The sequence below is a fragment of the Phaenicophaeus curvirostris genome, unplaced genomic scaffold (assembly GCF_032191515.1).
Source record: "Phaenicophaeus curvirostris isolate KB17595 unplaced genomic scaffold, BPBGC_Pcur_1.0 scaffold_44, whole genome shotgun sequence".
Lineage (NCBI taxonomy): Eukaryota > Metazoa > Chordata > Aves > Cuculiformes > Cuculidae > Phaenicophaeus > Phaenicophaeus curvirostris.
In genome coordinates this window covers 408,327-423,135 of record NW_027206667.1, presented here as the reverse complement: position 1 = coordinate 423,135, position 14,809 = coordinate 408,327, and the positions used below count along the sequence as shown (strand labels likewise).

At 58.6% G+C, this 14,809-nt stretch overlaps 2 protein-coding genes across 2 annotated transcripts in view; one reads left to right on the top strand and one right to left on the bottom strand.

Annotated features, from left to right (window-relative positions):
• Nucleotides 1-797: 797 nt before the first annotated feature.
• Nucleotides 798-9,221, bottom strand: LOC138733885 (histone H3-like centromeric protein A). Its single transcript, XM_069881395.1, has 4 exons — nt 9,149-9,221; nt 6,273-6,401; nt 2,902-2,996; nt 798-1,001 (listed from the first exon to the last, which is right to left on the bottom strand). The coding sequence occupies exons 1-4, from the start codon at nt 9,219-9,221 to the stop codon at nt 867-869; spliced, it is 432 nt and encodes a 143-aa protein (XP_069737496.1). The 3' UTR covers nt 798-866.
• A 115-nt stretch (nt 9,222-9,336) lies between these two features.
• LOC138733879 (class II histocompatibility antigen, B-L beta chain-like) overlaps nt 9,337-14,809 on the top strand; it is a 41,573-nt gene continuing 36,100 nt past the window's right edge. The window contains exons 1-2 of the mRNA XM_069881389.1: nt 9,337-9,341; nt 9,648-9,739. Coding sequence (XP_069737490.1) covers nt 9,337-9,341; nt 9,648-9,739 — 97 coding nt within the window. The remainder of the gene's footprint in view (nt 9,342-9,647; nt 9,740-14,809) is intronic.

The window sequence follows — 14,809 nt, the reverse complement described above, 5'->3', positions numbered from 1 at the left end:
ACATTAGGGGTTTGGGGGGGCCCGGGGGGGTCATTTGTGGGGGGGGGTATGGGAGAGGGGTATCAAACTGCTACCCCCTCCTCCAGCTGCAGCTCCCTGGGATTTTGGGGGGGTCGGGGGAGCACAGGGGTGGAGGAAGTGGGGGGGGGGGGTCCTCAAAGTGTTGCCCGAACTGGAGCTCCTTGGGGTTTTGGGGGGGTCAGGGGAGGGGTTGGGGGGGGTCTTTTGGTCTGGGGGGGGCATTTGGGGTGGGGAGAGTCATTGGGGTGGAGGAAAGGGGGGGTCCTCAAAGTGCTGCCCCTAACTGGAGCTTCTTGGGGTTTTGGGGGGGTCTTTTGGCCTGGGGGGGTCATTGGGGTGAAGGGGGGGGGTCAGGGGGGTCACAGGGGGAGCCTTGGAGGCATCATTGGGGGATTCGGGGCTCTCAGGATGGGGTTTGGGGTGGTTTGGGGGGGGTCTTTGGGTTTGGGGGGTCATTTGGGGTCGGGGGGGTCATTGGGGTGAAGGGGGGGTCAGGGGAGTGTTTTGGGGGGGGTCACAGGGGGAGCCTTGGAGGCATCATTGGAGGATTTAGGGCTTTCAGGATGGGGTTTGGGGTGGTTTGGGGGGGTTCTTTGGGTTTGGGGGGGTTCTTTTGGTCTGGGGGGGGCAGGGGGGTCATTTGGGGTGGGGGGGGTCAGGGGAGTGTTTGGGGGGGGTCACAGGGGGAGCCTTGGAGGCGTCATTGGAGGATTTGGGGCGTTCAGGATGGGGTTTGGGGTGGTTTAGGAGAGGAGTTCTTTGGGTTTGGGGGGGGTTCTTTGAGTTTTGGGGGGGTTCTTTGGATATGGGGGGGCCCTGGGGTGGGGGGAGGGGGGGGTTCTCCCTCAGGCCATCCCCCCTTCGAAACCGCGGAGGCGCCGGGCGAGCTGGATGTCCTTGGGGTACAGGGTGACGCGGCGAGCGTGGAGCGAGCACAGGTAAGCGTCCTCCAGCAGCCGCACGAGAAACGCCTCCGCCGCCTGCACCCCAAAAAATGAGGGGGGGACGGGGCGGGGCGGGGCACAAACTGCACCCCCAGTCGCCCCAAATGGCCCACCTGGGATCCACGAACCCCCTTCCTGCACCCCCAAATTGGAGTCCCAAAGTGCTCCCCCCCAGGGACCCCAAAATCAGCTCTAAAACCTCAAACGGCCCCAAAATTGCACCCCAAAAATCAGAGAGGGGGGACGGGGTGGGGGGGGCACAAACTGCACCCCCAGACGCCCCAAATACCCCAAGGGGGACCCTCAAATCCCTCCCTGCACCCCCAAACTGGGGTCCCAAAGTGCCCCCCCAGGACATCAAAATCACCCCCAAAACCCCAAGCAGCCCCAAAATCGCACCCAAAAATCAGAGGGGGTGACGGGGTGGGGAGGGGGCACAAACTGCACCCCCAGTCACCCCAAATGCCCCACCTGGGATCCACAAACCCCCCCAAACCCCCAAACTGGGGTCTCAAAGTGCCCCCCCCGCAGGAACCCCAAAATCAACCCTAAAACCCCAAAGAGCCTCAAAATTGCACCCCAAAAATCAGAGGGGGTGACAGGGTGAGGGGGGGGCACAAACTGCACCCCTAACCCCCTCAAATGCCCCACCCCGCACCCCCAAACTGGGATCTTAAAGTGCCTCCCCCAGGGACCCCAAAATCACCATTCAGGGAACCCCAAACCACCCCAAAACCCCTCCAGAGAGCCCCCCTCTCCCCTATGTCCCCCCAGTGTCCCCAATGCACCCCTAGTGTCCCCAGTGTCCCCAATGTCCCCCCAGTGTTCCCAACGCACCCCCAGTGTCCCCAATGTCCCTCCTGTCCCCCCCAGTGTCCCCAATGTCCCCCCAGTGTTCCCAATGTCCCCCCCAGTGTCTCCAATGTCCCCCCCAGTGTCCCCAATGTCCCCCCGTCCCCCCCAGTGTCCCCAATGGCCTCCAGTGTCCCCAATGTCCCACACAATGTCCCCCCCAGTGTCTCCAATGTCCCCCCTGTCCCCGGTCCCCCTGCCCACCCAGTGTCCCCAGTGTCCCCCCCTGTCCCCCCAGTGTCCCCCCCAGGGTCCCCAATGTCCCCCCTGTCCCCTATGATCCCCCTGTCCCCAGTCCCCCTGCCCCCCACCCTGGGTTCCCAATGTCCCCAGTGTCCCCTTGTCCCCCTCCCCCAGGGTCCTCAATGTCCCCCTGTCCCTCTGCCCCCCCAGTGTCCCCAATGTCCCCCGTCCCCTATGATCCCCCTGTCCCCAGTTCCCCTGCCCCCCCAGTGTCCCCAATGTCCCCTCAGTGTCTTCAATGTCCCCCCAGTGTCCTCCCCAGTGTCCCAAATGTCCCTCTCAGTGTCCCCAATGTCCCCCTGCCCCTATGATCCCCCTGTCCCCAGTTCCCCTGCCCCCCCAGTGTCCCCAATGTCCCCTCAGTGTCCTCAATGTCCCCCTAGTGTCCCCCAGTGTCCTCCCCAGTGTCCCCAATGTCCCCCCCGTGTCCCCCCCAGGGTCCCCAATGTCCCCCCTGTCCCCCTGCCCCCCACCCCGGTTTCCCAATGTCCCCAGTGTCCCCTTGTCCCCCTCCCCAGGGTCCTCAATGTCCCCCTGTCCCTCTGCCCCCCCAGTGTCCCCCTGCCCCCCCCGAGGTCCCCAGTGTCCCCCCTGTCCCCTATGATCCCCCTGTCCCCAGCTCCCCTGCCCCCCCAGTGTCCCCAATGTCCCCTCAGTGTCCTCAATGTCCCCCCAGTGTCCCCCAGTGTCCTCCCCAGTGTCCCCAATGTCCCCCTGTCCCCAGTGTCCCCCCTGTCCCCGGTCCCCCTGCCCCCCCGGTGTTCCTAGTGTCCCCCCAGTGTCCCTCCAGTTCCCAGTCCCCCTGCCCCCTCAGTGTCCCCAGTGTCCCCCCTGTCCCCACCTCCTGCAGGGCCACCAGTGCCATTCGCTGCCACTGGAAATCGACGCCTCGGGTGAACAGCAGGCAGATCTCCCGCACCTGGGGACAGGGGGACACTGGGGACACTGGGGACAGGGGGACATGGGGAGGGACGGGGGAGACTGCAGGGATGGGGGACACAGTGGGGACGTTGGGGGGACAAGGGGACATGGGGGGACAAGAGGACGAGGGACATTGGGGGACAGGGGGACATTGAGGGACCGGGGGACTGGGGACACTGGGGGGACATTGAGGGGACAAAGGGGCATGGGGGACATTGGGGACTGGAGGATGGGGGACACTGGGGGGACAAGGGGACATTGGGGTCAGGGGATATGGGGACACTGGGGGGACAAGGGGACACCGGGGGACATTGAGGGGACAAGGGGGACATTGGGGTCAGGGGCACTGGGGACACTGAGGGGACATTGAGGGGACAAAGGGACATGGGGGACATTGGGGACAGGGGATATGGGGACACTGGGGGGACAAGGGGACACGAGGGGACATTGGGGGGACAAGGGGATACTGGGGACAGGGGGACACAGGCGAGACTGCAGCGATGGGGGACAGGGGGACTGGGGACACTGAGGGGACATTGGGGGGACAAGGGGGACATTGGGGTCAGGGGCACTAGGGGGACATTGAGGGGACAAAGGGACATAGGGGACAATGGGGATGGGGGGATGGGGGACACTGGGGGACATTGGGGACAGGGGGATGAGGGACACTGGAGGGACACTGGGGGACATTGGGGACAGGGGATATGGGGACACTGGGGGAACAAGGGGACATCAGGGGACATTGAGGGGACAAGGGGATATTGGGGACAGGGGGACACCGGCGAGACTGCAGCGATGGGGGACAGGGGGACTGGGGACACTGAGGAGCCATTGGGGGGTCAAGGGGACATTGGGGTCAGGGGCACTGGGGACACTGGGGACATTGGGGACATTGGGGACGGGGGATATGGGGACACTGAGGGGACAAGGGGATACTGGGGGACATTGGGGTCAGGGGCACTGGGCACACTGGGGGGACATTGAGGGAACAAAGGGACATGGGGGACATTGGGGATGGGGGACACTGGGGGGACACTGGGGGACATTGGGGATGGGGACACTGGGGGGACAAGGGGACGCCGGGGGGACATTGGGGGGACAAGGGGAACATTGGGGTCAGGGGCACTGGGGACACTGGGGACATTGGGGACGGGGGATATGGGGACACTGAGGGGACAAGGGGACACTGGGGGACATTGGGGTCAGGGGCACTGGGCACACTGGGGACATGGGGGGGCAAGGGGACATTGGGGACATTGGGGTCAGGGGGACTGGGGACACTGGGGGTACAGGGGGACATGAGGTAACGGGGGAGACTGTGGGGATGGGGGACAGGGGGATGTGGGGACACTGGGGGGGTCAGGGGGACACTGGGGGACAGGGTGGGGACTGTGGGGAGGGGGGGACATTGGGGAGACAAGGGTGACATTGGAGGGGGACAGGGAGACATGGGGGACTTGCTGGGAATAGGGGGGACGCTGGGAGAAGGTGGGGGGCAGGACAGTTCCCATGTCGGGGGGGGGAGGGGACACAAGGACGCAATGGGGGGGGGGACAAGGACATTGGGGGGGACACAAGGCCGAGAGGGGGGAGAAGGAGGGGACACAAGGACATTGGGGGGGGACACAAGGACAAGAGGGAGGACACAAGGACGTTGCGGGGCGGGACATGGGGCTTTCTGAGGTCCCGGGGCTGGTTTTGGGGGCTGGTTTGGGTCCTCCTGGGGGTTTTAGGGTCCCTTGTTGTATTTTGGGGTCCCCTGCTGTCTTTTGGGGTCTGTTTTGGGGTCTCTTGTTGTATTTTGGGGTCCCATGCTGTGTTTTGAGGTCTGTTTTGGGGTCCCCCAGGTGTTTTGGTGTCCCTTGTTGTGTTTTAGGGTCCCTTGTTGTATTTTGGGGTCCCTTGCTGTGTTTTGAGGTCTGTTTTGGGGTCCCCCAAGTGTTTTGGGGTCCCCTAGTCTGTTTTGCCCCCTCCCCTTAGTGTTTTCGGGTGCCCCTTGGCTGTTTTGTGGAGAATCCTGGCTGTTTTGGGGTCCCATGGGGTGGTTTTGGGGTACCCTGCGGTGTTCTGGAGTCCCAGAGGCTGTTTTGGGGTCTCCCAGGTGTTTTGGGGCTGTTTTGGGGTCCCAGGGGCTGTTTTGGGGTCTCCCAGATGTTTTGGGTCTGTTTTGGGGTCCCAGGGGCTGTTTTGAGGGGAAACGTGGGGGTTTGGGGCTGTTTTGGGTGAAATCCTGGTTGTTTTGGGGTCCCATGGGATGGTTTTGGGGTACCCTGAGGTGTTCTGGAGTCCCAGGGGCTGTTTTGGGGTCCTCCACATGTTTTTGGGGTGTTTTGGGGTCCCAGGGGCAGTTTTGAGGGTTATCCTGAAGGTTTGGGGTCTGATTTGGGGTCCCCTGGGCTGTTTGGGGTGAAATCCTGGCTGTTTTGGGGTCCCATGGGGTGGTTTTGGGGTACCCTGAGGTGTTCTGGAGTCCCAGGGGCTGTTTTGGGGTCCTCCATGTGGTTTTCGGGCTGTTTTGGGGTCCCAGGGGCTGTTTTGGGGGTAATCCTGAGGGTTTGGGGTCTGTTTTGGGGTCTCCTGGGCAGTTTTGAGGTCCCAGGGGCAGTTTTGGGGTCCCAGGGGCAGTTTTGGGGTCCCAGGGGCAGTTTTGGGGGGAATCCTGGGGGTTTGGGGTCTGTTTTGGGGTGACAGGGGCTGTTTTGGGGTCCCCCACGTGTTCTGCAGCTCTTTTGGAGTCCCAGGGGCTGTTTTGAGGGGAACCCTGGGGGTTTGGGGTCTGATTTGGGGTCCCCTGGGCTGTTTTGGGTGAAATCCTGGCTGTTTTGGGGTCCCATGGGGTGGTTTTGGGGTACCCTGTGGTGTTCTGGAGTCCCAGGGGCTGTTTTGGGTTCTCCCAGGTATTTTTGGGGCTGTTTTGGGGTCCCAGGGGCTGTTTTGGGGTCCCCCAGGTGGTTTTGGTCTGTTTTGGGGTCCCAGGGGCTGTTTTGGGGTCCCCCAGGTGGTTCGGGGGCTGTTTTGGGGTCCCAGGGGCTGTTTTGGAGTCCCCCACATGGTTTTTGGGCTGTTTTGGGGTCCCAGGGGCTGTTTTGGGTGCAATCCTGGGTGGTTTGGGGCTGTTTAGGGGCAGTTGTGGGGGGCAATTGTCTCTCCAGGCAGGCGCAGGGGTTGCTGTGGGGCACAGGGGGGCAGTTTTGGGGCAAAAAGGGGTGGGTTTGGGGCACGAGGGGCAGTTGTGGGGGCAGGGGGGGGGCAGGAGGGGCAGGTGTGGGGCAGGAGGGGCAGTTCTGGGACACGGGGGGGCAATTGCGGGGGGGCAATTGTCTCTCACCAGGCGGGAAAAGGGTCCCGGGCGCAGGAGGAGCTGGGAGCTGCCCTGGTACTTGCGGATCTCCTGGAGCGCCCGCGTGCCGGGACGGAACCCTGGGAGGGGGGAGCAGGGGGTCCATAGGGGTCTATAGGGTCCATAGGGGGTCTATGGGGTCTATAGGGGGTCTACAGGGGTCCATAGGGGGTCTGTGGGGTCTACAGGGGGTTCATATGGTCTACAAGGGCCCATAGGGGTTCATATGGTCTATAACAGTCCATAGGGGCCCACAAGGTCTATAGGGGCCCAATGAGGTCTATAGGGGTCCATAGGGGGTCTATGGGGTCTACAGGGGTTCATATGGTCTATAACAGTCCATAGGGGCCCACAAGGCCGATAGGGGTCCAATGAGGTCTATAGGGTCCATAGGGCGTCTATGGGGTCTACAGGGGGTCTATGGGGGTTCATATGGTCTATAAGGGTCCATAGGGGTTCATACGGTCTATAAGGGTCCCTAGGGGCCCACAAGGTCTATAGGGGTCCAATGGGGTCTATAGAGGTCCACAGGGGTCTAAAGGGGCCTACAAGGCCTGTGGGGTCCATAGGGTTCATTGGGCTCCACAGGGTCTATAGGGGTCTATGGGGTCCATAGGGGTTCATATGGTCTATAAGGGTTGACAGGGGCCCACAAGGTCTATAGGGGTCCCTAGGGTCTACAGGGTTCCAATGGGGTCTATAGGGGTCCATTGGGGTCCATAGAGGCCTATAGAGGGTCTATAGGGGGTCTATGGGGTCCATAGGGGTCTAAAGGGGTCCACACGGGTCTATAGGGGCCTATAGGGTCTGTGGGGCCCATAGAGTGACAGGGTTCATAGGGGGTTTATGGGAGTCTAAAGGGTGCATAGGGGTCTATAAGGGTCTATGGGGTCCATTGGGGTCTATAGGGACTGTATGGTTCTAAACAGGGTCTATGGGGTCTATCAGGATCCATAGGGGGTCTATGGGAGTCTAAAGGGTCTATAGGGGGTCTATAGGGTGCATAGGGGCCTGTGGGGTCCATAGGGGTCTATTGGGTCCATAGGAGTCTAAAGGGGGTCTATAGGTTCCATTGGGGCCTGTGAGGTCCATAGTGGTCTATAGGGTCCATTGGGGTCTATTGGGCCCATAGGGGTCTAAAGGGGGTCTATAGGGTCCATTGGGGTCTGTGAGGTCCATAGGGGTCTAAAGGGGGTCTATAGGGTCCATTGGGGTCTATTAGGTCCATAGGGGTCTAAAGGGGGTCTATAGGGTCCATTGGGGCCTGTGAGGTCCATAGTGGTCTATAGGGGTCTAAAGGGTCCATAGGGGTCTAAAGCGGGTCTATAGGTTCCATTGGGATCTATTGGGTCCATAGGGGTCTAAAGGGGGTCTATAGTGTCCATTGGGGTCTATTGAGTCCATAGGGGTCTAAAGGGGGTCTATAGGGGCCATTGGGGTCTGTGAGGTCCATAGCGCTCTATAGGAGTCTAAAGGGGGCCTATATGGTCCATTGGGGTCTGTGAGGTCCATAGGGGTCTATAGGAGTCTAAAGCGGGTCTATAGGGTCCATTGGGGTCTGTGAGGTCCATAGGGGTCTATAGGAGTCTAAAGGGGGTCTATAGGGTTCATTGGGGTCTATGAGGTCCATAGTGGGTCTATCGGAGTCTAAAGGGGGTCTATAGGGTCCATTGGGGTCTATTGGGTCCATAGGGGTCTAAAGGAGGTCTATAGGGGCCATTGGGGTCTGTGAGGTCCATAGCGCTCTATAGGAGTCTAAAGGGGTTCTATAGGTTCCATTGGGGTCTGTGAGGTCCATAGCGGTCTATAGGAGTCTAAAGGGGGTCTATAGGGTTCATTGGGGTCTATGAGGTCCATAGTGGGTCTATCAGAGTCTAAAGGGGGTCTATAGGGTTCATTGGGGTCTATGAGGTCCATAGTGGGTCTATCAGAGTCTAAAGGGGGTCTATAGGGTCCATTGGGGTCTATTGGGTCCATAGGGGTCTAAAGGGGGTCTATAGGGGCCATTGGAGTCTGTGAGGTCCATAGCGCTCTATAGGAGTCTAAAGGGGGTCTATAGGGTCCATTGGGGTCTGTGAGGTCCATAGCGCTCTATAGGAGTCTAAAGGGGTTCTATAGGTTCCATTGGGGTCTGTGAGGTCCATAGCGCTCTATAGGAGTCTAAAGGGGGTCTATAGGGTTCATTGGGGTCTATGAGGTCCATAGTGGGTCTATCAGAGTCTAAAGGGGGTCTATAGGGTCCATTGGGGTCTATTGGGTCCATAGGGGTCTAAAGGGGGTCTATTGGGTCCATAGGGGTCTAAAGGGGGTCTATAGGGTCCATTGGAGTCTGTGAGGTCCATAGCGCTCTATAGGAGTCTAAAGGGGGTCTATAGGGTCCATTGGGGTCTGTGAGGTCCATAGCGCTCTATAGGAGTCTAAAGGGGGTCTATAGGGGTCTATTGGGTCCATAGGAGTCTAAAGGAGGTCTATAGGGTCCATAGGGGTCTATTGGGTCCATAGGGGTCAAAAGGGGGTCTATAGGGTCCATTGGGGTCTGTGAGGTCCATAGGAGTCTAAAGGGGATCTATAGGTTCCATAGGGGTCTATAGGGGTCTAAAGGGGGTCTAAAGGGGGTCTAGAGGGTCCATAGGGGTCTAAAGGGAGTCTATAGGTTCCATAGGGGTCTATTGGGTCCATAGAGGTCTAAAGGGGGTCTATAGGGTCCATTGGGGTCTATTGGGTCCATAGGGGTCTAGAGGGGGTCTATAGGGGTTTATTTGCTCTATAGGGTCTTTCAGGGCCTACACCGCCTGTAGCCGCCCCCGACCACCCCCCCCTCACTCACTGCGTCTCCTCCGCGGCGTTGGGGGCGGGGGGGAGGGGGGGCGGCGGCGGGGGGCGGGCTTGCGGCGGGGCATTTGGGGGGCCGGGGAGTGGGGGAGGGGGGTGTCCGGTACTGGGGGTCTTGGGGGGCGGTTTGGGGGGTCCGGTACGAGGCGGGGAGGGGGGGATCCGGTCCTGAGGCTCCACGGGATGCGGTGCGGGGGGTTCCGGGGGAAAGACCTGGATGGGACCCAAAAACCCCTCCGGTTGGAAGCGGCCGGGGGGACCCCGGCAGCCCCCCCCGACCCTGCGATGACATCACACGCCACCCCGTGACGTCACAGCCAGAACCCCCCTCCCCCCCCGCGAACCTCTGCCGCCGCTCCGAATTCAAATCGCGCGCCTCCTGTGACGTCACTTCCGCTCTAGAGAACCCGCCCCCGCGAGTCAATGGGGACTTCCGCCCCCCAGCGCTGCTGGTGACGTCACTTCCTGCCCTGCGAGGAGCGCGGGGCTTAGAGCTATGCCGGAGCGGGGCCGCACGGGGTCGCTCTGCACCGCACGGAGGCCGCGTCTCGATGGTGGAGCCGGTTACTGCGGGGAGTCGCTGCCAGTAGGTTCCCAGTTGCTCCCAGTTGCTCCTATATGACCCCAGTTTGTCCCAGTTGCTCCCAGTATGGCCCCAGTAGGTTTCAGTTTGAGCCCAGTTGCTCCCTGTAGCTCCCAGTATGATCCCAGCTGGCCCCAGTTTCTCCCAGTATGGCCCCAGTTTCTCCCAGTATGATCCTAGTTTGGCTCCAGTTTCTCCAAGTTGCTCCTATATGACCCCAGTTTGTCCCAGTATGATCCCAGTATGGCCCCAGTAGGTCTCAGTGTGAGCCCAGTTGCTCCCAGTATGATCCCAGTAGCTCCCAGTATGATCCCAGTTGCTTCCAGTTCCTCCCGGTAAGACTGTAGTTAGACCCAGTTGCTCCCAGTTGATACCAGTATGATCCCAGTTGGCCCCACTCACTCCCAGCATGATCCCAGTTGCTCCCAGTTGCTTCTAGTATGTCCAAAGTTGCATGATCCCAGTATGATTCCAGTATCTCTAAGTTGCTCCCAGTAGTTCCCAGTTGGCCCCAGTTGCTGCAAGTTGCTCCCAGTATGATCCCAGTTGGCCCCAGTATCTCTAAGTTGCTCCCAGTAGTTCCCAGTTACCCCAGTTGCTCCCGGTTGCCCCCAGTATGATCCCAGTTGCTCCCACTTTCTCCCAGTATGATTCCAGTAGTCCCCAGTTGCTCCTAGTATGGCTCCAGTTCCTCAAGTTGCTCCCAGTTTGACCCCAGTTGGCACTAGTTGCTCCCAGTATGACCGCAGTGGGCTCCAGTTGCTCCCACTTTCTCCCAGTATGATTCCAGTTGGCCCCAGTTGGCCCCAGTTGCTCCTAGTATGGCCCCAGTAGGTCTCAATGTGAGCCCAGTTGCTCCCAGTATGATCCCAGTTTGCCCTAGTTTCTCTCAGTATGGCCCCAGTTGCTCCCAGTTTCTCCCAGTATGAACCCAGTAGGCCCCAGTTGCTCCCTGTATGATCCCATTTGGCCCCAGTTGCTGCCAGTTTATCCCAGTATAACCCCAGTTGCTCCCAGTATGATCCCAGTTGGCCCCACTTCCTCTGTGTTTCTCCCATTATGATCCCAGTTGCTCCCAGTTGCTCCCAGTTTCTCCTCCTATGATCTCTGTTGGCTCCAGTTGCTCGCTATATGATCCCAGTTGGCCCTAGTTGCTCCCAGTATGATCCAGTTTGTCCCAGTTGCTCCCAATATGACCCCAGTTGGCCTCAGTTGGTCCTCATGTGGTCCAAGTTGTCTCCAGTTTCTCCCAGTGCGATCCCAGTTGGCCCCAGTTGCTGCAATTACGATTCCAGTTGGCCCCAGTTTCTACCAGTATGAACCCAGTAGGCCCCAGCATCTCCTAGTACGGCCTCAGTTCCTCGAGTTGCTCCCAGTATGATCCCAGTTGGCCCCAGTTCCTCTGTGTTTTTCCCATTATGATCCCAGTTACTATGAGTAACTGGAGAAACTGGGGCATACTGGCATCATACTGGGAGTCCTGGGGCCATACTGGGATCATACTGGGAGCAAGGGAGAGAGCCGTATTAGGATTACGTGGGAGAAACTGGGGCCAAATGGGATTAAACTGTGTGGAACTGAGACCAACTGGGATCATACTGGGAGGAACTGGGGCCATACTGGGATCATACTGGGAGTAACACGAAGAAGCTGGGGCCAACTGGGATCATACTGGGAGGACCTTAGAGATACTGGGGCACACTGGGATCATACTGGGAGCAACTGGGGCCATACTGGGAGCAACTGGGAGCAGCTGTGAGAATAATAAGAGTTCTAAGAATAACGATAGAGGCCACTACACTCCAGTTGGCCCCAGTTGCTCCCAGTTGCACCCAGTATGACCCCAGTTGGCCCCAGTTGCTGGGAGTTCCTCCCACTATGATGCTAGTTGGCCCCAGCTTCTCCCAGTATGATCCCAGTTGCACCCTGTATGACCCCAGTTGCTCCCAGTTTCTCCCAGTCGGCTCCAGTTGGCCCCAGCTGCTTCCAGTATGATCCCAGTTCGCCCCAGTTCCTACTAGTATGACTCCAGTATCATCCTAGTCGGCCCCAGTTGCTACCAGCTTGCCCCAGTTTCTCCCAGTATGATCCCAGCTGGCCCCAGTTTCTCCCAGTATGGCCCCAGTTTCTCCCAGTTGCTCCTATATGACCGCAATTTGTCCCAGTTGCTCCCAGTACGGCCCCAGTAGGTCTCAGTGTGAGCCCAGTTGCTCCCAGTTGCCCCCAGTATGATCCCAGCTGGCCCCAGTTTCTCCCAGTATGGCCCATCCTAGTATGGCTCCAGTTTCTCCCAGTTGCTCCTATATGACCCCAGTTTGTCCCAGTTGCTGCCAGTATGGCCCCAGTAGGTCTCAGTGTGAACCCAGTTGCTCCCAGTATGATCCCAGTAGGTCTCAGTGTGATCCCAGCTGGCCCCAGTTTCTCCCAGTATGGCCCCAGTTTCTCCCAGTATGATCCTAGTATGGCCCCGGTTTCTCCCAGTTGCTCCTATATGACCCCAGTTTGTCCCAGTTGCTCCCAATATGGCCCCAGTAGGTCTCAGTGTGAGCCCAGTTGCTCCCAGTATGATCCCAGTATGATCCCAGCTGGCCCAGTTTCTCCCAGTTGCTCCTATATGACCCCAGTTTGTCCCAGTTGCCCCCAGTATGGCCCCAGTAGGTCTCAGTGTGAGCCCAGTAGCTCAAAGTATGATCCCAGTTGGCCCCAGTTGCTCCAGATTGCTCCCAGTATAATCCTAGTATGGGCCCAGTTGCCCCAAGTATGATCCCAGTTTGCCCTAGTTTCTCTCAGTATGGCCCCAGTTGCTCCCAGTTTCTCCCAGTATGATCCCAGTTGGCCCTAGTTGTACCCAGTTGCACCGAGTATAACCCCAGTTGGCCCCAGTTCCTCTCAGTTGCTCCCACTATGATCCCGTTTGGCCCGAGTTGCTGCCAATTGCTCCCAGTGCAGTCCCAGTTGCTCCCAATATGATCCCAGTTGGCCCCAGTTCCTACTAGTATGATCCCAATATGACCCACTTGGTCCCAGTTGCTCCCAGTTTCTCCTCGTATGATCTCTGTTGGCTCCAGTTGCTCGCTATATGATCCCAGTTGGCCCTAGTTGCTCCCAGTATGATCCACTTGGCCCCAGTTGCTCTCAGTATGATCCAGTTGGCCCCAGTTGCTCCCAGTATGACCCCAGTTGGCCTCAGTTGGTCCTCATGTGGTCCAAGTTGGCCCCAGTTTCTCCCAGTGTGATCCCAGTTGGCCCCAGTTGCTCCCACTATGATCCCGTTTGGCCCCAGCTGCTGCCAGTTGCTCCCAGTATAACCCCAGTTGCTCCCAGTATGATCCCAGCTGTCCCCAGTTCCTCTGTGTTTCTCCCATTATGATCCCAGTTGCTCCCAGTTGCTCCCAGTTTCTCCTCCTATGATCTCTGTTGGCTCCAGTTGCTCGCTATGATCATATTTGGCCCTAGTTGCTCCCAGTATGCTCCCAGTATGATCCAGTTGGACCCAGTTGCTGCAATTATGATTCCAGTTGGCCCCAGTTTCTACCAGTATGAACCCAGTAGGCCCCAGTATCTCCTAGTACGGCCTCAGTTCCTCGAGCTGCTCCCATTATGATCCCAGTTGGCCCCAGTTTCACCTAATACAGCCCTAGCTTCTTTGAGTTGCTCCCAGTATGATTCCAGTTGACCCCAGTTGCTTGCAGTTGCTTCTAGTTCAGCCCCAGTTGCTCCGAGTTGCTCCCAGTATGATCCCAGTTGGATCCCAGTTGCTCCTACTACAGCCCCAGTTGCTCGAAGTTGCTCCTTGTGTGGCCCCAGTAGGTGTTAGTGTGAGCCCAGTTTCTCCCAGTATGATCCCAGCTGGCCCCAGTTTCTCCCACTATGATCCTAGTTTGGCCCCAGTTTCTCCCAGTTGCTCCTATATGACCCCAGTTTGTCCCCGTTGCTCCCAGTGGCCCCAGTACGTCTCAGTGTGAGCCCAGTTGTTCCCAGTATGATCCCAGTTGCTTCCAGTTCCTCCCGGTAAGACTGTAGTTAGACCCAGTTGCTCCCAGTTGATACCAGTATGATCCCAGTTGGCCCCACTCACTCCCAGTATGATCCCAGTTGCTCCCAGTTTCTTCTAGTATATCCGAAGTTGCTCCCAGTATGATCCCATTTGGCCCCAGTTGCTGCCAGTTGCTCCCAGTGCAGCCCCAGCTGTTCCCAATATGATCCCAGTTGGCTCCAGTTCCTCTGTGTTTCTCCCATTATGATCCCAGTTACTATGAGTAACTGGAGAAACTGGGGCATACTGGCATCATACTGGGAGTCCTGGGGCCATACTGGGATCATACTGGGAGCAACTGAGAGAGCCGTATTAGGATTACGTGGGAGAAACTGGGGCCAACTGGGGCCCCAGTTGCTGTGAGTTCCTCCCAGTATGATCCTAGTTGGCCCCAGCTTCTCCCAGTATGATCCCAGTTGCACCCAGTATGACCCCAGTTGCTCCCAGTTTCTCCCAGTATGATCCAGTTGGCCCCAGCTCCTACTAGTATGATCCCAGTATGATCCTAGTTGGCCCCAGTTGCTACCAGCTTGCCCCAGTTGCTCCCAGTGTGATTCCAGTTGGCCCCAGTTGCTCCAAGTTTCTCCCAGTATGATCCCAGTATGATTCCAGTATGATCCCAGTTGACCCCAGTTGCTCCCAGTTTCTCCCAGTTGGCTACAGTTGGCCCCAGTTGCTCCCAATATGATCCCAGTTGGTACCAGTTTCTCCCAGTATGATCCTAGTATGGCCCCAGTTTCTCCCAGTTGCTCCGTATGGCCCCAGTTTGTCCCAGTTGCTCCCAGTATGTCCCCAGTATGATTCCAGTTGCTTCCGGTTGCCCCCAGTATGATCCCAGCTGGCCCCAGTTTCTCCCAGTATGACCCCAGTTTCTCCCAGTTGCTCCTATATGACCCCAGTTTGTCCCAGTTGCTCCCAGTACGGCCCCAGTAGGTCTCAGTGTGAGCTCAGTTGCTCCCAGTTGCCCCCAGTATGATCCCAGCTGGCCCCAGTTTCTCCCAGTATGGCCCATCCTAGTATGGTCCCAGTTTCTCCCA

Bases quoted from the DNA above. Each gene is read 5' to 3' on its own strand.
- LOC138733885 (XM_069881395.1), bottom strand. From the start codon at position 9,221: ATGCCCCGCCGCAAGCCCGCCCCCCGCCGCCGCCCCCCCTCCCCCCCG. The intron at 6,402-9,148 runs GTGAGTGAGGGG...CCCCCCTCCCAG, and splicing joins AACGCCGCGGAGGAGACGCA to GGTTCCGTCCCGGCACGCGG. The intron at 1,002-2,901 runs GTGGGGACAGGG...TTTGGGGTGCAG, and splicing joins CACTGGTGGCCCTGCAGGAG to GCGGCGGAGGCGTTTCTCGT.